Source organism: Podarcis melisellensis (genome assembly GCF_964234715.1).
Source record: "Podarcis melisellensis genome assembly, chromosome: 8".
In the NCBI taxonomy this organism is placed as follows: domain Eukaryota; kingdom Metazoa; phylum Chordata; class Lepidosauria; order Squamata; family Lacertidae; genus Podarcis; species Podarcis melisellensis.
This window is the reverse complement of record NC_138540.1, coordinates 2,793,464-2,816,013: the sequence shown is the minus strand read 5'-3', so window position 1 is coordinate 2,816,013 and position 22,550 is coordinate 2,793,464. Positions and strand designations below refer to the sequence as shown.

The window sequence follows — 22,550 nt, the reverse complement described above, 5'->3', positions numbered from 1 at the left end:
AACTAATCAACCCCTGGCCTGATGGATGGGTCATTAAGAGCACCCATCTTAGGTTGGGTCTACTCAGAAGTAGTAGAATGATTGTATCATGTCAGAATGCAAGTGGGAGGTGCCTGTTTGAATGCTCCCCTTACTTCTTCTCTTCTGCAGGTTTTCTGCTTGCGGGGCTTTGTGTTTGTTGTTTAACGAGGGCAGCACCAACCCTCCTGGCTGCACCCGAAAGTGGAACAGTTCTTTCTACCATCTAATTTTTGTAGCATCTGCAAACCAGACCTTTGTCTGTTGGATCACTAATTCCCCCCCCCCCCATCCTGCCTTTCCCACCTTAACCAGATGTGGCTCTTTTGTGCAGGGGAGGGGAGGGTGGGCCCACCTTGCAAGAGGGCAGGGGAGATCCGGGGGGGGGGGGGTTGGATTTCGCTGTTCTGATTCCATGCTAGCCTGCTTTCCTCCTCCCTTCAGCGAGACTCGAGAGAGAGAATCTGTCTCCTTCCCAGGGCTAAAGCGTGTCTCCACTCTTCACATGCCAAGAGTTTATCAAGTGGGTATTTGCCACACTCTGTTACGCAAGCACTTGGTGAACTGGCTGACTGTATTATCCTACCCCCCACCATGCACAACCGTATTTGTGGGGTTGTGTGTGTGTGTGTGTGTGTGTGTGTGTGTGCGTGTGACAATTTAATGGGAGCAGAGAAATTGGCATTGGACGAGATATTCAGCTTCCCAGAATCTCAACTTATTTGTTATTTATTTATTTGTTTCTTGCATCTTTCTCTCCCAAGGAGGTCAAGGTGGTGTGTACATGGTTCTTCCCTCCCTCCCCCACCTTCCTCGTTTAATTCCCACGACAACCCTGTGAGGTGGATTAGGCTGAGAGGCAGAGTGCCTGGCCCAAGACCGCTTATGGCTGAGTGGGAATTTGAACCCTGGTTGCTTCTCCTTGAAGGCAGTGGTGTGCTTGAAAGAACCAGGGTGGCAAAGTGGTTGGCATTTCAGACTGCCAAGACCCAGTTTCACATCTCAGCTCAGCCATGAAGCGTACAGGGGAGCCTTGGGCTTCCTCTCAGTGCCTAACGTCCCTCACAGGGCTGTTGCTTGCTATGAGGATGGAAAGCATGCCACCCTGAGCCAGAGGCAAAGGTGAGCAGAGCGACCGCTGTGGAGCTGACCTTTCTGCAAGGGGCTGCTTTATGCACACACCTCTCCATTCAAACAGACAGACAGGCAAGAGGCAGGATTGGAGCTCAAGAAGGGTGAGGACTAAGCCTGGGGAGAGAGCGGAGGGCCAAAGAGAGGGCCTTCCAGTCCTGAGGTCCCATTTGGAGAGCTGCAGGCTCCCCATTACTCTTTCTTTCATACAGGATGTTCAGTCCCTGCTCATGGCTCAGTTCTTCGTTGCCAAACTGCCAAGAGCCAGCAACGATGGGGTATAAACATTGCCACTCTTTCTCTTCCTTGCCACCCTTCCCCGCCCCCCATTCCAGGGAAAAGCAGAAGCAAGCTCAACCTTCTGGAAGAGGAGAGCCAGAGCTCAGGGGTCTGACCCGCTAGAGGCTTTGGGGGCAAGGGGTCTTGGGAGGCCCCCTCTGAAATCTCGGTCGCCTTCTCCTGGAGTCCACCCATCCTTCCGAGGAACCTTTCACTTTGGCTCCTGCGTCCCAGAGAGACTCCTGGAACTGTGAGGAAACTGGCCAGCAGCCTCTTGGGTTGCTTCTGGTGCTGTGACCCGGCTGCAGCACCCAGGACGCCCTCTGAGCAGCACTTGACGGACAAAGGGTGGTTGAGTTTGGGGGGGCGGGAATCTCTAAGACTGTGAGCAACAGAGAACAGCCACCCTGTGCCTACGGACTGGATTATTTTTGCAGGCGTCGGTGTGAGCAGGGACCGGCAAGGGTGTCATTGCAACAGCGTTCCCTCTGCTCCACTGACTGTGTTGATATTATCCTCCCCGCGTGCAGCAGATCTCCCTTCCACCCAGCGGTCTCATATGTACATTCCACCCACCCTCCAGGCACACTTCAGTTTGTTAGTCTCCACACCAGGCTTTCACTGGTGGCTCCAGCGCTTGGCTCTGGGGCACCCCCACCCACCAGCCTCCCTCGGCAGCTGTTGCGCTTCCTGCCTTTGACTGTAGCTGCACCCAGCCGCCATGCCAGGCCTGACTCCAGGACCTGAAACTTGCTCCTCCCACATTCCAAGCACACCCGCCTTGCTGGTCTTCTGAACGCCAGCGCCAGGCTCCGAGGGCATTTGAACCAGCCGTCTCACCTGGCGCCAGGCAGGGCATCAAACTATCCTCCCCAAATTGTGCCAAAGTCCACACTCCCTAGAGCCACATGTGCAGCCTGACTCTGTCTTGCCAGGATTGCACTGCTCACCCTCTTTCCAGAAAGTGGGGCCCCATGGCGAACGGGTGGTGGGCTCTGTCTGTGCCAACCCAGGGAATGCTGCTATTCTGCAAAGCAACACTTCCTTCCCAGATGATGCCTGTCTCCTGGCCACTTTCACCTAAAGTTTCATTCTCTTCCCCCTTGCTTTGCATCTCTAGCTCTTAAATCCAACACAGGTTTGAAATACAGTTTGCACAAGTGGGGACTGGGGTGGGAGCCATTCTGACCCCGTGCTGGTGTTTCCCAAATACTGGAGTTTAAGTGACTCCTCACGTAAGCTATTGAGTGGTTGGGGATGGGACAACAGGATTTGGCCCATCAATCTGCTGGCATTCCAGGCGCTGAGTCTCCCACCTTCTGAATGCTTGCAGTGCATGGAGGATCTGCAGCATTTTGCTGCAGTTTACCCAATAAGAAGGCCTGCTGGGTGGAAGAAAGTCCTAAAGGACCACCATTCCTCCTGTAACTGCTCCTTCTGGCTCCTTGTGTTTGTGCTTAGAAGAGCAGCTGCTGTTGCATTTCCCTCTGGACTAGCCTTCCCCAGCCTGTGCACTTCAGATGTTTTGGACTACACCTTCGCATCAGCCCCGTGCAGCATGGTTCCTGCTCATGGGCTGATGGGAGCAGGAGTCCAGCACAACTGGAGGGCGCCAGGTGGAGAAGGCTGTTCTCGGCTGTCCTCCTTGGCTGCCGGGTTCTGGCTGGAGAGGCAGCACAGGATGCTATGCTTGCCCTCCATGCTAGCTTTGGCAGAGAGAAACAGCCCCCCCACCCCACCCTTAGTTGCTACTTACAGTATTCCCCCACTGGAGTTCTTGTTTTTAAAATGAAATAAAGGACTGAAGAGCAAGAGAGGGAAAGAGAGAAAGTTGGTTTCCCTTTCTCCCTCTCTCGTCCTCTCCCTGTCCATAACCAACAGCAGAAGTTGTCTAAAAGCAATGTATAATTTCAGGTAAATTATTTGTAACCTGCCTTTATGTTGTAGTTTTTCTGCAAGGACTGTACCTTCAAAATGGAATAGTCTAATCTTATATATCTATTTATAAGTTACTGGCTTTAAGGAGTGTTTGGTGCGCTGCGTGTGTAACGACCTCTAAAAACAATTAGGGAGCTGTTACCGTGAGCGGCTTCTGCAAAGGGGATGCAAATGCCCCCTCTTTCCTCTTACTCCTAGGTTGCCCCTGGCTCTGGGAAGGAGGACCTCCTTGGGTTTCCACCAAAGACAGTCTTGCTTACCTATGGTGACAGGGACCACAGCCAGGCTCTTGCCAGGGGCGCCTCCCACTCTGCCATGTCTGGTTGAGGAGTCCCAGGCTGGGGGCCCCCATTCCACAGGCTACACCCCAGCAGCCCTTTTCTCTGTCCTCAAGAGATGGTGCTGCGCTCAAATGTGTCCTTGAACTGTGAAAATGGTCTCTGGGAGGAGTTGTAGAAAACTATGAATTGGTGAGTGGCTGGCATGTATGACCAGTCACCCTTGATCCTCCTCCCCACAGGTATGTGGCTCCCCAGAAGATTCCCCCCCCCCCCCGATTGAGGCATGGGCTGTAGGGTTACCAACAGTGGTTGAGAGGGGGGGGGGGCTTTCTTGTTTCAACCTTTGAGGAGAAAGAGTTGATGCCAGAGCACTGGAGAGAGAGCGGATTTCAGGAGCAGCCCTTTCCTAAAACACAGAACTCTGTGCACAAAGCCAGGGCTTCCAATGATTTATTCTTGTTCAAAGAGGAATCGCATCAGTTTCATACTCCAAAAAAACAAACCCAAGCCTTTTGGGTGACTGGGGTTTAGCCATCTATAGTCAGCCCCACGCAGTCCCTTAAGTAGGGCCTTGTTTGACATGCCAGCTGTGGGGGAGAGGAGGGCTCTCTTCTCACAGAGTGAAGGGCCAGAAATGTCAAGGTCAACAGCCTTTGAGAATGTTCCACCACCTGATTGGCAAAGAGAGCCCATCCTCCAGATGGCCACGTGCTGCTGCCCAGAGCTGCTTGAATTTGTCAGAATTTCCCCCCAAAAAAGTAGAGGCTAGAACATTGTTTTTGACACATTTAGATTCAAGATCAACTTGAGAAGAATTGAGACCTCACATTGGTTTGCAAAGATCCATTCAAGTAATTTCCTCCAACCCCCTCTGCACATTTCTCTGCAGAATGGAAGGGGCATAAAGGTACCCCAGTTGCGGACGACTCGGGGGTTGCGCGATCATCTTGCTCTATAGGCCAAGGGAGCTGGCGTTTGTCCGCAGACCGTTTAGCTTCCCGCTGGAGCGGTACCTATTTATCTACTTGCACTTGACGTGCTTTCGAACTGCTAAGTTGGCAGGAGCAGGGACCGAGCAACGGGAGCTCACCCCATCATGGGGATTCGAACTGCCGACCTTCCGATCAGCAAGCCCTAGCTCTGTGGTTTAGACCACAGTGCCACCCGCGTCCCACGGAAGGGGCACAGACATGTATTAAAAGTTCATTCTCCAGAGTCCAGTGTCACCCATGTACCAGACAGCAAGGTCAACAAGGTAGACCATTGTGGTAACCAGACACTGAAGGGCAATGCCCATCCTGGCTCTGGGGCTCTTTCACTGATTACCTTGAAAAAAATCCATCAACAGGTATGTATGTCAGGTATACAGAACGTGAAACCCAGTTCCACGGTGAAGGTCAGTTAGCAGAAAGTCAGGGAGCTGCTCTGCACACTCCAGAAACAAAACAACAGTAAGGGGATGATGCCAAGAACAGCTGTGCCAGCAGTGTGCAAACACTGGAACCTGCAGCACTTGAGATCCATTTTGCATCAGAGAATAAATCCTTTGAAGATCATGTTTTGGTTGGGTCATGGCCTGAACCAGCAGTGCCAAGATCCTGCTCCAACAGGCAAGGAATGAGAGGGCCGTGCCTGGAGGCATGTGGCTCCACAGCAGTGGCTGGGAATGGCAAGGAGGAGGCAGTCGCTGGCACCTTCTAAGGTTATGCCCTTTGGGGCATGTGCAAAGCCCCACCCCAGGGCGTCTCCCAAGGGAACAGGCACAGGGATGCTTGACAGGAAAGAGCTGGGGTGCTTCCCTCATGCCTCAAAGGGGAAATTAAGGCAGCTGAGAGAGGATCCTTGTTTCTGCTTGTGGAGGCCAGCAGAGGTTTGGTTCATAACCAGCTGTGGCCGAAGTGTCTCAGGCATGGCTCCCCAGTCTACAAGGAAGTTGCTTCCAGTCCTCACCACTGGACCAGGGAAGGCTGCAACTAAGCTCCAGAAGTGGCCTCCAGGATCTGTGAAAGGCAGAAGCTGTCTGCCTTTTCCTCCAAGGCCTCCTTGGACTCTCAGCCCCAACAGAACTGTTAAGGCACTTGGGAAGGGCAGCCATCACAAGTTCTCTGTCCCCCTATCATGCGGCAGAGTGAGGAGGCTGTCTAGGCAGTAGATGGGGAGGGGGCACAGTACAAGGGCTCCTGCCCTCCCCAGACGTTCCTCCTGAGCTCCCCGTAACAATGCTTTCCGGCTGGTGGGGTGGCTGGCTGGCTACTTTGTCTTCCCAATGCCTCAGCACACCCTCACCTGCGAGCGCCCTGGCTGGCTGCTCCAGCAGGTGAGTTCAATGTGCTGCGCTGCTTACCCATTGCTGCTGCAAATGCCCTGCAACAGGCCCAGGCGGAGCAGTGGAACATTGGGAGAAAAGCTGTGTGCCCCATGGCCTTCCCTGCACCCTCTAAGCTTGTCTGCCGCCCGTCACCAGCACTGAAGTGAGAGTTGACTGCCATTAACAACCAGCTTCTGGGAGCAGAATGAGGCTGGTGTGCCATGCTGTCCTTTGCCTAGTGTCTGGCGGGGGGGGGGGGGACTAGCCCTGCAGCCCCCCCCCAGGTGTTCCTGTGCAGCAGGACCACGGCCACAGCATTCCCCTCACCACCTGCTTGCCCTGCCTGATAGAGCTGCTTTGGGAGTTCCCGAAGGGGCTGTGCATCTACCCACCTCCCTGTAATAAAAGCCTTTTTTCCCCTCCACCCTTCTTGCTGGCCAGAGAGGACAGTGGATTTCCCTGTTTCCAAAGAAAGACCCCCATTCCCCCACACGCCCCAGATCACAGCCACAAGGTTTCCAAGTGCCATCTCTTGTGCCTTAGTTTCTCCTCGGGTGACAGCCTCCACAGAGAGCCACAAGAGAGAGGGAGTTTGTCGGCTCCACCAGGAAGAGCAAGTGGGGAGAGGCCCAGCATGGCTGGCTCCCAGCCCACTCCGAGGAGCAGAAAACTGACCCTCAAAGCCTGTTGAGACATAAGAGGGAGGCCTCAGGGACAATCTCTCACCCCGAGGGTACCAAATAAGTACCTGGTGCCCCGCTGGCACCAGAGTCATGACGGGGTGGGGGCATATCTGCTGAAGGGCAAGGGGAGTGAGTTGGTCCCCAGCTGGTAGAGGGGTACAGTGGAATGTCAGCTCACAGAACCAGCACCCCACCACCCAGGGCCCCCCACTCTCAGCAGCTCCTGAGGGGGCCTCGCTGCCGGTTGGCACAGGCCTGCAGTGTCTCTCGGATGCCCATCTGCCAGTCTTTCACCAGCTCCACTGGAGTCACCGCCTCCTGCCAGAACAAAAAACGGCATCAGACAGCTCTGCCTGCCTCTCCGCTTCCTGCCTCAAGCTGGAAGGCCAGGAAGAGGCAGAAAGAAGCCTTCCAATCTCTGTTAGGGAAGGGGAGCCCGAGACATGCCAGGTGTTGTGGCAGGACTGACTACAGGGCAGTAGGCTGCACCCTGGAGAGCCGCAGCTTCCCTGCTCCCCACACTACAGGCTCAGCCTGTTTGGGCTTCTTGACAGATGGGATGGCAGGCTATGGCACAGGCCCACCGCTGGCCGCAGAAGGCAAGCAACGGGGGCTTTTCTTTCCCGAGCAGCCCCCTCCACCCGTCCTCGTTGAGCATCAGCTTAGTTCTCACTCTGCCAGTAAATCTGCCTGGGCTTCCGAGTGCAGGTATGGACACTCATTAAAAAAGCCCTCTATACTGGGAAGTTACATGGTGCTGAGAAGGGTTATAGACTGACCTTTGCCCTGAACTGCTACCTTTCTATGTGAAGGGCCTTTTTATGCAGGAGCATTTAGCATCTGAAGCTGTCACCTGCTATGATACAGCGCAGACGCAAGTTGACAGACTCAGTGAGCCTACAGAGTGGTGCAGAAAGCAAATGGTACATTTGCACCAAGAAGCAGTGCCACCAGACCCGCCCAAGCTCTGGGGGCCCAAGGCTCTTCCCTGCTTGCTGCCCATTCTGAAAGGGTGGTAAAACCTCCCCGCTGTCCATGCCTCACCTCATTCTGGATGGCCAGGTTTGCCCCGTACATCAGCAGCGTCTTCACAGCCCTGAAGCGTCCCAGCCTGACTGCGTCGTGAAGGGGCGTGTCTCCTTCCTGGGCAGGGGGGGCAGAGTAAGTGCGCCTGGCCTCCTCCACACCAGGGCCAGTTAAGGGCAGATTCTTAGCTCGGCAGAAGAGCTGCTGCTTTGCATGCAAAAAGATCTCTGGGTCAATCTCTGGCTAAAAGGATTCCCCGCTGGAAGTCTCAAGAACCCACGGAAAATGGCAATGAACAAACTGACCTGGGCTAGAAGGATGAATGCTCCAACTCAGTAAAAGGAGGGCTGTGTGCAGAGTGTGTCAGATAAAAACAATTCTGTGTCTTGCATATATTATGCAAACAAGCGCAATTGCTTTTATTTTGCATAATTCCTTCTGCGAAAGCAAAGAGCTCACTGTGAGGCGAGGGCCATTTCTGAAAGTGCTTGAGGATACACCCCAAAGTGCCTAGAAGGAAAGACCATCAGAAGAGCCCTGCAGCTGGATCAGGCCAAAGGCTCATCTGGTCCAGCATCCCATCCTCAAGGGCCATCCAGACACCAAAGAAACCTGAGCAGCCCCTCACTCCTCGCAGGGGCTTCCCGGCATTCAGAGGCGTGGCTCCTCCAGCGGCAGGGAGAGAACTCAGCCGCTCAACTCAGGAGGGTTTCTGCTGGCAGCTTGCCTCCCCAAAGCAGTGCAGACCTTCGGGCAGAGCCAAAAGGAGGGCTTGGCCACCCCAGCTGCTCCCCACAGCCCAGAGGCAGAGAGCCCCCCCCCATCTCATACCTTGTCTTGCGCATTGATGTTTGCCCCGCAGGCAATGAGGTGCTCTGCGCAGTCGCTGTGCCCCGTCCGGACGGCCACGTGCAGGGGGGTGCTCCACAGCTGCCAGAGAAAGAGAATCCCTCAGAGCCCACCCCGTTGTCCCGGTGGGGACTCCGTCACGGAGGCAGCGCCCCCAGATGGGGCAGGCAGCATTGGCTGAGGCTGCTCACCTTGTCCCGTGTGGAGATCTTGGCTCCCCTGCCCATCAAGCGCTTGAGGATCTCCAGGTGCCCCCCACGACAGGCCCAGAGCACAGGGGTCGCGTCCAGCTGCGTCAAAGCAGAGCCCACTCATTATAGGGAGAAGATCATTTGGGGCACAAGAAGGTCTGGCTGCACAGGAGCGGGGAGGTGGGGAAGGGCAGTCTGTGGCATAAAGCAGCCTTCGCCAATGGGCGCCTGCCACATTTCGGACTACAAATCCCAGCATCTTCAGCATCATGCAGCCGTGCTGGCTGGCGCTCTTGGGAGCTGTGCTCTAAAGCATCTGGAGGGCACCAGGTTGGCAAAGAGAATGGTGGGGTGGGTGTACCCTTCCTACTTTTTGGAAAGGGTCCCAACCTCTCCCTCCCTGCCTCTCTTTCCCTCTTCAACCACTAGAGCTTCAGCAAGGCAGGAGAGCACATGCCTGTCCTCTGGGCTGGAATCATGGCCCCGATGACAGCCAACCTGGCTTGCTCCTGCTTTTTAGCATTTTTAAGCCAGTGAGTGAAGTTAAAGTAGCGATTGATGGGTACGTTTTCTCCATCAGCAGGTGTCAGGAATCCCTAGGTGCTCACCATGTCTCTCGGCTCCAGCTTGGCCCCAGCTTCCAGCAGCTTGTCCACGATCTCTGCATGGCCCCGCAAGCAGGCCCGGTGCAGGGCTGTACATCTGAACTGCAGGAGGACACACAAAGGAGCACCTTGGTTTGACAGGTCAGCACCCTGCAAGGCTGCCCACCCCTTTCACATCCACCTGAGGGTCTTCTGTGATGGATACTTGGCGCAGCCCATCAAGCCAAAACAGCATCTCCTGGGACAGGGGATCTCCTTCCTAGTGCAGAACTGCACATTACTCTAGGATAGCCTTTGCCCTCCAGACGGTTTCAGGTACAGCTCCCATCAGCCACAGCCAGCACTGGAGAGCACCAGGTTGACAAGGGCTGCTCTAGCAAATGCAGACCTTTGTCAAAGTCATGCGACTTGAGGGACAGGGCAATGGGATGTTTGTAGGGGGGAGTGCTGGGAAGAAGGGCGCTTAAGCTTTTCCCTTCCACTGATTCCCCCTCTCCATGGGTATCTCCACCCTCACTGCCAGGCTTATAGCCAGCCCAGCAGAGGAAACACTTCAGGGTAGGGGGACCTGGAAGAAGGATGTGGCAGGAAGGGAATTCTCCTTTGCAGGGGATTTTGCCCCTGCAGTGAAACCCATTTGCCTACAGAGAAACCGGTGATCAGAGCCACATAGCAGCTTTGACAAGCATTTGCTACTTTGGGGTTGGGGGAAAACAGCTTCATTCACCATGAACCATGACGTTTTGAATCCCCTCCAAAACTATGGCAAAGTTTTGTAGTTGTTTTGTAGTGTAAACCCTGCATTTTGCAGGGCCTCCCAAACTGAGGAACTGATACATCAAACAGGGGTTCATAGCTTGATACTGTATATCAATTATTCAGTTGGGGGGGGCTACAAAACGTGGGGTTCATGCTACAAAACCCCATGAAACGACTACAAAAGTTCAGCACCTGTATGGAAGGGACCCAAAATCTGGGGGTTTGTAGTGAATGAAGCTGGGGAACACCAAAGGGGATGTTTTATTTCCACCAGGGGGTTGTCTGCTTCTGGGGCAATGCAGCTTAAAAAGTTGCTGAGCAACTGTCTCCATGTGAACATATTGTGCAGGGATAGTCTGCCTCTGACTGCCAGATACTGAGAATCAAAAGTGGGGATCTTGTGCTCAGATCCTGCTTGCAGGTTTCCCACAGACATCTGGTTGGCCCCTGTGAGAACAGGATGCTGGACTAGATGGGCCACTGGCCTGATCCAGCAGCAGGCTCTCCACACAGACGTTAAACAATGGAATCTGTCTCACACGATGTAGTGATGCCACCGACTTGGATGGCTTTACAAGAGGACAGGACAAATTTGTGGAAGAGGACAAGGCTCTCCTTGGCTGATGGCCACAAGGGCTAGCGTGACTCTGAATGGCGGCTGCTGGCCATCGCACGCGGAGAGACATCTGGCTTGGCCACTAAGAGAACAGGATGCTGGTGGGCCTTTGGCCTGATCCTGCAGCCATGCTCCTCTTGCACTCTTGTGGATGTATATTTTTGATACAAGCACCTATCAAAACTGCAGATAGCAAAGGGCCACCTTAGCAACCATTCATCGCGTGAGAGAGAAGCAAGAACCGCACTTCTGAGGTGATGCCTGGCACAAAACACCTGGAATTTTAAAACCATCCTTTGGGAATGATTGTTTTCCATTGATACAAATTTAGACAGATGTAATCAATCAGCTCAAACTCATGCATTGAATCAACTAAGATGGCTTTAGATGCAAAAGTGCGTCCGCGGCTGGATCTTGGGGTTGTTGGCGCGTTGGGGGAGGGGCAATCAAATGACCATCCCAGAGAGTGGCAGTTGATGGAAGAAGTGACCAAAAGGCCTGACGTTGGTTCCTGAGCTGGCAGGGGTACCCCAGGCCCCTCCAGAACTGGCGCTCATCACCGCAGCAACACCTACATTGGCTCCCAGTACGTTTCCGAGCACAATTCAAAGTGCTGGTGTTGACCTTTAAAGCCCTAAACGGCCTCGGCCCAGTAGACCTGAAGGAGCATCTCCACCCCCATCGTTCTGCCCAGATGCTGAGGTCCAGCGCTGAGGGCCTTCTGGTGGTTCCCTCATTGCGAGAAGCAAAGCTACAGGGAACCAGGCAGAGGGCCTTCTCAGTGGTGGCGCCCACCCTGTGGAATGCCCTCCCATCAGATGTCAAAGCGATAAATAACTACCTGACATTCAGAAGACAGATTGGGGAAAATTCAGATTGGGGAAAATTTAAAGTATATCTTAAAAACTGTTGTAAAATTATGGACTGATAAGATGTGAAGGTGTAAGAAACAGAGAATTACAGCTGTAAATGACAAGGGTAAGGAAATCTAAAGAGAGTTAATTAGAACTGATTGATGGGTTGCTAGAAAAAAATGGGAAAATAAGGATGCAGTGAAAGGGAGGTATGGGGAAGTCAATTTTATTTGTATGTATTTGTTTTTTGAAGCGTGTTTGTTTTCTTTTCTGTTTTGTTTGTTGTATGTTTTGAAAATCATTAAAAATCATTTAAAAAAAAAAAAGACATTCAGAAGACATCTTAAGGCAGCCCTGTTCAGGGAAGTTTTTAATCTGTGGTATTTTAGTGTATTTTTGGTTTCCATGCAAGCCGCTCAGAGTGGCTGGGGAAACCCAGCCAGATGGGCGGGGTACAAATAATAAATTATTATTATTATTATTATTATTATTATTATTATTATTATTATTCCTTTCAACTTATTTTTTTATAGTTGGGGGTGGAAGCCTGAGCTCAGGTTGTTATTTTTACTGTAAAATATATTATCCTCTTCTACACCAAAATGAGGCTATTCCAAAGTAAATGTGCTTTTGCATCAGGGCAGGAGGAAAAGCAAACTCCATTTTATTCCGGGAGCCTCAGTAGTGCCGGGATTTAAGTGAGCTTGGAATGCAAAGCTACATATGCTGGGTCTTTTTGTTTTTCATCATCAGAGCTGGCAAACTGCTTTTTGCTGCTGTTTGGTCTTATGCATCAGGAATGTGGAAGTGCTTATAATGCGGGGGGGGGGGGGGGACAGGACGAAGAAGGGAAATGTTAATTGTGTGTTTCATAATTGAGTGTCTAAAGGGGGTTCCCCATGAGACCATTCAATCCAACCAAAGAAAACCAAGGCAGCTGCCTCCAATGGAGAGAATCCTGGTGCAATTTGGGGAGGCAGAGAGACCTGACGGGGGGGGGGGCTGATTCCAGCGAATGCTGTGAGAGCCCCTGATGCTGCAGCTGTGATGAAAGCTGCAGAGTTTTGGACTTAAGTGAAATGATCTAAGACAACCACACTCCCCAGAGAAGATGTCCAGCAGAGTGAGCGAGAGATGTGCAATATCAGGTAGGTTCCTTTCAGTGGGGCTTGTGCAAGAGAACGTCCCAGGGGATTGCATCCTTTAAGGCTGAATAAAAGGGGAGGTGCTTTTCGGCTCTTGACACCAATATATCTTGGGCAAATTTGCCTCTCTCTCCCTTCCTTTGCTAATAACCTCCACCCCAGCTGCCATCCTTGCCTTTGCCGTAGGTTCCCTGGACTGCCCCATCCCCCCTTCCCTGTTTCATCATTAGGCAAATTCCGGATGGAAGCAGGAGGCTTGCGTTTCTTAGCACCCCCTTTACCTTGTCATGAGCGTTGGGGTCCCCTCCATCTGCCAGGTATTTCTCAATGACAGGCATCCGGTTCTCCAGTGCCGCTTGAAGAAACTGCACTGGACCCACAGGCTCTGTCTATAGAGGAGGGCGATAGGAGTCAAACTCTGCTTTTCCACAAGGTGCCTGTCCCCCTTTGAAGAGAGGGGCACTCGGTCTGCCTTGTCCACCTTCACCCCACCCCAAAACTAAGCAATACTACTGCTATTACTGCTGCTACTACTACTACTAATAATAATAATAATAGGGTTTCTTAGTTGAACAATGTACAAATTCTGCTTAAATAAGAAATAATTTTACTACTAATAATTCTACTAATAATTTTACTTATAAAAAGAAAGGTTTAGTTGGTGCCTCAGAGATAACAATATGGCTGTTCCATTGCTAAGTCTGTAGCCAACTTGCTTAGCCCTGAAGGTGGATGGGCAGGGACAGCCCTGCCCATTAGGCAGAGGGAGGCATCTGCTTCAGGTGCCAATGCTGGTGGGCAGAGCATCCATCTCCCACCTTTTCCCTGGGGACCCTTAAGCCAGCCTCTGCTCCCAGGGATGCAGCAGAAGACACTGTCCTGCTGGTGGTGTGGAAGGTGAAACTTGAATTCTGGGTGTGGAATGTGATGGCACCATCTTGCCCTTTGCTTCAGGTAGCAAAATGTCTTGTCCCAGCCCTATAAAGGGGACCTCTAAAGCAGATCTGGGTATGTTGGTATGTTGAATGAGTTCATATGAGAGATGCACCAGCCCCTAATTAATTTAGGGCTTGCAAGGGGGCAGCACTTTGAATTGCACCCAAAAATAAATTGGAAGCTGTCTTATGATGGGACGCAGTTGGGCAGTCTCACAGGCGGTCTGTCTGGGATGCTATCCAAGCATGGATACCTGTGACAAGACCAGGTTTTTCTGAGAAGAGATGCAATTGGTGGTGCACCAACGCAAGACCCTTTGGGGGATGAATGCCTGCCAAGCTAGGTCCAAGCCACAAACTTCCTCTTGCAGGGGAAGCGCTGCCCCTCCCTCCAAAGCAGTGTGTCAAGGCCACCCCTGTGCTGCAGCACACAGTCTTCTGGCAAAGCGAGACTCACCATCACTTCTGGCTCCCGTTCTTTGGGGCGGACCACTTTCTTCAACCTCTTCTTATGCTTGCGAAGCTTGACAATCGCCTCCAAGTCCTGTAGGCTGTCTAGCTTCAGCCTGGAATTGCTGAGTGTCTCAAGCTGGAAAGGAGACGGGGGAAAGGAGATGGGTGGGCAACCTGCCGCAGTGGGGGAGGGGAGGCCTGGGACACCCAGTGGGAGAGCTTTGCCACGCCCCCTTGCAAAGCTTCCATTCATTTCAGTGGGGCTTGTGCAGGGTTGCTTTGCAGCAGGGAAGTGTTTGCTTGTCTGCCACATTCAAATTATGCTGCCACTCTTCCTGGTGCTCCCTGTATTCAGGAGGCTGCCCCACATTGCTTCACAGTAAACCAGGGGTGGAGCCACAGGCCAGGATGCTGACAGCCCTCAACCCGCGTGGGCCACTTGGGGTGCAGCCACCCACCTGGTATCCCCTTGACAGGGAACAGCTGCAACTGCTTTTGGGCAGGACCCGGCTCCATGCAGGGGCTCTGACTGAGAGCTCCCGAGCAGAACCAGACCCAGAGAGAGTCATCAGGAGTGCCCTTTCAGGCTCCCAATTGTCTGTTGCTTTCTTTAAAAATTTTTTTGTTATGAATGTGTTTGCTGCCCTGAGCTCCTTTAGGAGGAAAGACAGGATATAAATTCAATCCATCAATAAGTGCAACAGAGCCGACAGAATCTTGTGGCCCTTGAAGGGCTAAGAGATCAAAGCAGAAAGAGGATTCAGTCTTCAGTGACATTTAACAGAAGCAGAGCATCCAGAGCATAATCTCCCCGAAGGTAGACCAGTTTATCTTAACCTTGGATATACAGCTGTCGTGGGACTACAACTCCCATCATCCTTGACCACTGGCCCTGCTAGCTAGGGATGATGGGAGTTGTAGTCCAACAACAGCTGGCGACCCATGTTTGAGAAACACTGGTGTAGATGATCCATTGCATTGCTATTCCAGATCTGTATTCATAGATTGCTCAACCATTCTAGAATGTGCTCTAGCCATTTCCTTTTCTGTGGCCTGCCTCTCTTTTGTAGCAATCAGCTCTATCACTTTCACTCTCTCCTTCCCAAATATCATTGCCTTTACATCTGTTTACACACATACTCCAAACTGCTATAGGAAGCAGGGTGTGTGTGATCACATTCAGAGAATACAGTGCAGGGAGTATTTAGTCCTTTCCCCACATACAATAGTCCCATAGCATTTTCCCCTCCCCACGTCCTACAATGAAGTCTGGGGGAAAGTGGGGTGTACCTGCCCAGTTGACTACATTGAGTTAGAAATCTGGAAGCAGAGCTGCTCTTCCAATTCCAGCTTCAAGCAGAACTGCCTAAGTTTGCTGCTGCTAAATCATCCATGTCTGGAAGCACCTTTGATCTTTCAAGTGCCATGTGATGCCTTGGGAACGCAGGTCAGCCTCTGGCTCAGCTGCGTGAAGAGATCCCAGGTGCACACCTTTGCGTTGTCTGTTTAGCAGGTTGACTGCTGGGGGACTAAGAAACAGCTGGCCAGCTGGCTTGCCAGACAAGAGCCTTCTTGTCCACTATTGCCCCCTTGTGGCTGCGGGGGAGACAGGCCCCTGCCCACCCCCCACGAGCAAGGTGGAACTTCTCACCCACCTTTTTCTTCTTCGCATCTTCTGCCTTCTGCCTTTCCTTGCTGACTGCTTCCCACACGCCTGCCGGGCCTGACCGCCATCTCTCTGGCTCCCTGGCCACGCTTCCTGCCAGCACTTCAAAACCTCTCCCTTTCTCGTCATGTCGTTCGCCACTTACCTGGCGGGAGAAGGAAAAAGGCAGGAGCATGAGGACTGTCTTGGGTTAGGGTTAGGGTCTATATCCCTCCTTCTGGCTGCAAATTCTGGTGGTGGGTGTCAATAGCTCAGCTGTGGAGCATCTCTTTGCATGCAGAAGGTGCAGGTTCAATCCCCAGCATCACCAGGTAGGGCTGGGAATGTCTCCTGCCTGAAACTCTGGAGACCTGCTGCCTGAAAGCACTGACATCACTGAGCTCACTCACTATAAGGCAGTTTCCTGCACTGCTGGGATTGTAGCCTCTGTGGTACCGCGGTTAGAAGGTTGCACTAGAACCTGGGAGACCACACTCAGCTGTGAAACTCACTGGGTCCCCCACCTTGATCTCCTTGCTGGAAGGAGGTGATATAAAGACAGTAATGACAGCAATGAATTCATAAAATGGACCAGGGCAGGGCAGGAGGGCAGGAAACAGGGTGGGAGGGAGAGGGAGAGCCCCAGGTTTTGCAGGTGTACAAAATAACTTAAGGAGGTCATCTCACAAATGCACCAAAGGTGCACAATCTGCCTCAGTTGCATCAGAATCCACAGCAGCCTACCTGGCCCCAGAACGCCCACTGAAGTTCTTGAGCTGCTCTTAAGCTCCCACCCTGCCTACAGCCAGTTGCTCCCTCAGCCTAGTTTATATGTTTCTGCAAGTTGCTGATCCACCTTGCTCTCCCGCCGAGTGGAAAGGGTGCCCAGGGCCAGGGCCAATTTGCAGCATTCCCCCCCTCCCTGCCGCCAGCTCCTCCTGGCCCTGATGAAGCAACTTCTATTTATATGGATATGTATATAAGCAGCAGCCCCTGGCTCAGGAACACACATCATGTGCGGCGAATGCTCCCTCCTCCTGCAAGGGCAAAGTCAGCACTGTCCACCACAGGGCCGACTAGAGACATTTGGGCGCCTGAGGCAGGACGTCTCCAGGGTGGAAAATCCCCAGGCACTAGCAGGTGACTGGGAACAGCCGCTGGCCAAACTTCATTCCGATGACCCCCAGGCTCTCATGCCCGTCCTAGTCATTGCAAGAGGGCGATCATTTCCTGACTGCTTGTAGCTCAGTGTGGTCTGCCCACACCCAGCCCCACGCTCTCCCTGGCCAAAGGAAAACATGCTGCTTGAGAGGTCCATACAGAGACAACAGGAGACATGTTGGCAGCGAGGCAGAAAACCCAAACACCTAAGAGCATCCTGTTCTCCCTGTGGCCACCCAGATGCCTTTAGGAAGCCCAAGGGGAAACCAGCAAGAAGCACTGGGGGTCCAGGACTCTGGGAAGCAGAAGAGAGCCAGTGGGGTGGGGTGGAACTGGACTCAGTCCTGGGAGCTCGGGGCTTACATTCAGTCACAAAGCTCAGTGGGTGACCCCGGGGCCAGTCACGGCCTCTCAGCCTCACCTACTTCACAGGGTTGGTGTATTAAACAAGGAGCAGGGAGAACCAGGTGTGTCCCCTTCAGCTCGGGGGTGGGGTGGAGCTGGGCTATAAATGTAGCAGATTAATTGTTGAATAAACTCTCCTGGCTTGCAATGGCCTTATGCCATCACTAGTACCCACTGATAGCCTCATCCTCCAGGAATTAGTCCATTCCTCTTTTAAAGCCTCCATTATGCTTCCTTTCCAAGGAATGTATTACAAATACATTTGGTTGCCTCGGATGGAATCCAAAGGGCGCCCCTCCCCCTCCCCCCACCTTCTGCTGGGATCAACACTAAAAAGTCTTGCTGCACCTTTCGGGCTCTGCTCCTGCCTTTCTTGATTCCCCCTCCCCCACTTTCAGAGGACCCCCCTGAAGCTTGGCAGGGATGACCCCAGAAATAATGAAGGCAGCCTACAGGTTAGAAAACACACCCCACACCCTTAAATAGTCTTTCAACATGTGCCACCTGAGGCAGCCCCCCCCGCCCGGATTACTAGAGTAATGCGATAGCTTCTAGGCCTTGCTGCTGTCACAGGCCAAGCATGAACGGAATGGCTCTTTTCTCCCCAGTTTCAGTCACTCCAGCGCGGTCAGCGGCTCCCTTCCTTCTTAGGCCTCCAGGGAAGAGGACACCCAGAGGTCTTGGGTGACCTCCATGAGGCAGCAAGCAGAGCTTCAGCTGGACACAGCAGCCACAATAAGACACCAGCTGCAGCCCAGGGGAGGCCTAGCAGGCTTGTTTGTGACATCCTTCCCATCTGCACATATAAGGCAGTTGAAGGAGTTCGTTCAGTCTCAGCTCTTTCAGCAAGGGAACATAGGAGGCTACGCTCGACCGATCCATCTAGCTCACTATTGCCTGCACTGACTGGAAGCAGCATCCGGGGGGGGGGGGGTTCAAGCAGATTCTCGCCCAGCCCCACACCTGGAGATTCCATTGGGGATTGAACCAGGGACCTTCCGCATGCAAGGCAGATACTCCACCACTGAGCCACGACCCGTTCCTTGACAGTAAATTTAATTGTTGGGCATTGACCCCAGAGCCTTCAGGGGGGGCTACCGTGGAGCTGCAGCAGGCACCCCCCATCACCTGCTGGTCGGCTGTATTGTGCTGCATTCCTATTGAAATGAGCGCCATTCTAAATTTGCGTGTATACAACTCAATGGCCATATGGAAACTGCTGGCCCTTTTGTCTTCTTTTGGGGGCAACGCATAGCTGGCCACCCCAACCCACACCGCCCGACACTGTGACTCCCCTGCCCTGCCCCCGCAGTCTGGAGCAGTCCTGGATCAGAGAACCTTACCACCCAAATAAGGTCTATGGCAGGTGTGGAGCCTTTGAGTAGATTTCTAGGTAATGTGCAGTATGCCTGCAAGGGGTTCTAACTAATTGCCTCAACAATTGCAACAATCCAGCTCAGTCCTGGTCCTGGTCACAAATTCCTGGGCTGAGCAGACACTCACAGAGACATCCTGTTCCTTAATTCTCAACGCACACATGCCTGGCACCAGACTGTGGCTGGTGTACCTCAAGGCTCTCTTTAAAAAAACAAGAGCCAAAGCCTGCCGTTTGCCCATCTCTGAGCTGAGCACCCATCCCGCTACTCCCAGTTTGCTCTGGATTGCCCTCAGCCCCCCACCCGACCCCTCCATCGCTTACCAACTGCTGAATGCTGAAGATCTCCATGGTCCCCCCTACCTCAGAGCCACAACGCTCACTCCTTGGCCGCCAGGCACAGCAGCTGTTTTTATTCCACCCCGGGGCGGGGGGGGGGGAGGCTGCCTTTCGGCTTTGCTCCAAAGCTCTCCCTCCCCTCCAGCAAACTGGATAATTCAGGTGCCATGTCACGCGGGCTAAAATAACTTCATAGTTTAAAGGTTTCCAGAGCTTGGCAGTGGGATTCCCAGGTCCAGAGTGGGAAACATGTGCAATTGTTTGGAATGAGAAGAGCTCCAGATAAATCAGAGCCGTTGGGAGTCCCATGACATTGGGGAGGGGGCACAGGCTCCCTACCGCCATGCTACTTGCTCCCAAGGGTGCTGCATTGGCTGCCAATAAGCTACTGGCCCCGATTCAACCTTGTTGGCCTTGACACACAAAGCCTGGACCAGCTGGGGGCCCAAGTGCCATAGGAAGCTGCCTTAGACCAAGTCAGCCCATTAGTCTATCAAGTTCAGTGTTGCCTACACAGACCGGCAGTGGCTCTCCAGGGTTTCAGGCAGGGGGCATTCCCAGATCTGCCTGCAGATGCTGAGGGTTGGACCTGGGACCTTTTGCATGCAAAGCAGATGCTCCGCTGCTGTGCTGTGGCCCCTGCCGTTGCGGCAGGAACGCCTTCCCCAGAACTTGCACTCTGGATTCAGGGTGGGGTAAAGAAGCGGGGAGCAGGTGCCCCTGTGTACAGGCAGGTGGAGTGAAGCCTGGATCTAAAAAGCTGCAGCCCAGACGGCAGCCTGTGCCTCCTGTGGATTTGTAGACAGTTGAGCAGAAGAGATCCTCCCAGAGCAGTTTAACCACCAATCCCTTTTCACAGGGGACTCTGGGAATTGTAGCGCTGTGAGGGGAACAGGGGGTCTCCTAACAACTTTCAACACCCTTAACAAAGCACAGCTCCCATTATTCTTTGCAGGGAAGCAACACCTGTTCACATGTAAGGTGTGGATGTGGTCTATGTCTACAATGTTTGATCATGCATCATTGTTTTACCATTAAACCTGAGGATTTGGGGGGGTTTTATTGTGTCTGTACGTCGCCTAGGAAGCAGTTTTATATCAGACCAAAAAAACTGAATGAATGAATAAGCTGGTCCAACAAGAGGGGAAATTTCAGAAGCAAATTACTCTCATGGACTGAATATAAATTACAAAAACACATGAGATCAATAACACTTAAGAGGATTACTGAAGAAATGAAGTAAGACCTTTGAGCAGCTGAAACCAGGCAGGGAAACTTCTGGCTGGTCAGATGCTGTCAGCCCACCACCATCCAAAGCATCCAGGGAGCACCAAGTTGGCGAAGGGTGTCCCAAACTGTTGCTCATTCATTACTGTGGGCTGCACGGCTTCTCTTTCTACCACCATATTGCTGGGTGGAGAAACAACGTGGCTGAAAAGCTCTGGGGCGGAAGCCATCCTCTGGCTGAATGCCCTGGAGCCCCATTCGGCTCTGCCAGCCTCCTTCTGCTGCTGTCAAAGTCTCACAGATAAACTACTGAGGTCTGGTAGAAGGTAGGGAAGGGAGGAGGTTACAGGAATTTGAAAGCCAAGATTCTCTGTCGCTGAAGAGTTCATGTTACAGGTACAGGAGGAGCAGGATGGAAATAGCTGCCAGATAGGATGATATTTAATCTTGTTGAGATGCTATTCCCACTGCCCAAGCGCTCAAGGTTACATAAACACTCCAGGATTCTGCTTCAGGAAGTGCAGGCATTGAGTGTTTTGGGGTGGGGGAGAAGAGAGCTGCTTTTTGATAGGGATGTTGACAAAGATATTTTCCATACGGTAATATTAAGAGGATAGCATAGTAACTGCATTGATTATTGACTAGGTGTGTGTGTAAGGTAAAGGTAAAGGTACCCCTGCCCGTATGGGCCAGTCTTGACAGACTCTGGGGTTGTGCGCCCATCTCACTTAAGAGGCCAGGGGCCAGCGCTGTCCGGAGACACTTCCGGGTCACGTGGCCAGCGTGACATCGCTGCTCTGGCGAGCCAGAGCCGCACACGGAAACGCCGTTTACCTTCCCGCTGGTAAGCGGTCCCTATTTATCTACTTGCACCCGGAGGTGCTTTCGAACTGCTAGGTTGGCAGGCGCTGGGACCGAGCAGCGGGAGCGCACCCCGCCGCAGGGATTCGAACCGCCAACCTTTTGATCAGCAAGTCCTAGGCGCTGAGGCTTTAACCCACAGCGCCACCTGTGTCCCTAGGTGTGTGTGTATCTATCTATAAATCTCTATCTATACAGACACTGTCTTGGTAGTGTGATGTGTGAAAACTGTTATTATTTAGTGTTTGGTCACAAGGAATATTTCTTTAAAAGGAAACACTAAGTTGATTCAAAAGTTCAAGTGGGGAGACAGGTGCGCTCATTTCCGTTTGCTGATCTCAGTGGCCAAGGGCACAGCAAGATCCCTCTGCTCGATAAGCAGTATCCCGTTACAGGACAGCGCTGGATCAGCCGAGCCAAGAAGAGTTCATTCACCTGCTGCAACCCCTGATGGATAAGATGCCATTGCTGGCCAGTCCTGCCCTCTCCCAGCTTCCGCATGGAGATCCAGTTTGACCTCTTTGTAAAATAATGAATGAGCAATGAAGCTGAAAGCATAAGGAGACCAGCTAAGGGAATGGTCCAGCCTCCTGGGCCATTTCATGTTCTGATCTTGCCCTATCTGAAGAGCCAGATTAGATGCAACACAAGAGACAAATGAAACAGCTCCTTCTCCAGCCTGGTGCTCTCCAGATGTTTGGGACTAGAACTCCCATCAGCCAGCACATGCTGATGCAGTTCCAACACATCTGGGGGGCACTGCCTTTGGGAAGGCTGTTGCTAGGGCCTTAATTATATTTTATTGCAGCTACAAATGAGGTTGGTGGGTCCAAATTTAATTGGAGCATCAGAGAAGGGCCAGCTGAACCTTTCCCCTGGGGGATGTTATCTGATCCACCATCCCCTCCCCATCTTACCCCAGTCATTGTTCCATCCACGGGAAGAAATATATTGGGCCCATGTACCTTTTCAAATGTAGCAAGAAAAACAGCTGGGATTGATTTTTAGTGGATAAAGAGCTTGCAGGAAAAGGGTTGAACGTGTGACCCATTCGCATTCAAAGGCCCACCTCATTTGCACCCAAGTTTCTTTTTTCAAGTAGGACGACATTTCATGCGGAGCCCCATGTCAGGTCTGGTATAGTCACCTCCCCTACCTTGCCACTTCTGTGAAAGTGTGAGGCAAGCTCATGGCTCTGACGCCATCTCCGCCTCCTGGATGGATCCTTTGGGAGCTGGGTTTGGTGCCAGAGGCCTCTCGGTCGATGCAGCAGAGCTCCTTTGGCACACTGATGAGCTGGTACAGTCCAAAAGGGCAAGCTTCGCCATTTTGAGTCTGCAGGCTGTAACATCTGGAAGGGTGGGGATGTGGTTGTTTGTTAAGAGCTGGAATTCATGTTTTGGATAGCCTATGCTTTTCTTTAGGTGTGTACTGTTATTGGGCGTCTCTGATGGAGTCAGGAATTA

The 22,550-nt window shown here is 52.5% G+C and overlaps 2 protein-coding genes across 2 annotated transcripts in view; one reads left to right on the top strand and one right to left on the bottom strand.

Annotated features, from left to right (window-relative positions):
• CNNM3 (cyclin and CBS domain divalent metal cation transport mediator 3) overlaps nt 1-3,440 on the top strand; it is a 28,882-nt gene extending 25,442 nt beyond the window's left edge. Inside the window, exon 8 of the mRNA XM_081921314.1 lies at nt 1,485-3,440. Coding sequence (XP_081777440.1) covers nt 1,485-1,543 — 59 coding nt within the window. The 3' untranslated portion in view covers nt 1,544-3,440. The remainder of the gene's footprint in view (nt 1-1,484) is intronic.
• A 641-nt stretch (nt 3,441-4,081) lies between these two features.
• ANKRD23 (ankyrin repeat domain 23) lies at nt 4,082-19,104 on the bottom strand. Its single transcript, XM_081921336.1, has 9 exons — nt 18,982-19,104; nt 15,727-15,882; nt 14,076-14,207; nt 12,965-13,072; nt 9,313-9,411; nt 8,705-8,803; nt 8,496-8,594; nt 7,683-7,781; nt 4,082-6,956 (listed from the first exon to the last, which is right to left on the bottom strand). The coding sequence occupies exons 1-9, from the start codon at nt 19,006-19,008 to the stop codon at nt 6,852-6,854; spliced, it is 924 nt and encodes a 307-aa protein (XP_081777462.1). The 5' UTR covers nt 19,009-19,104; the 3' UTR covers nt 4,082-6,851.
• Between the last annotated feature and the right edge of the window lie 3,446 nt (nt 19,105-22,550).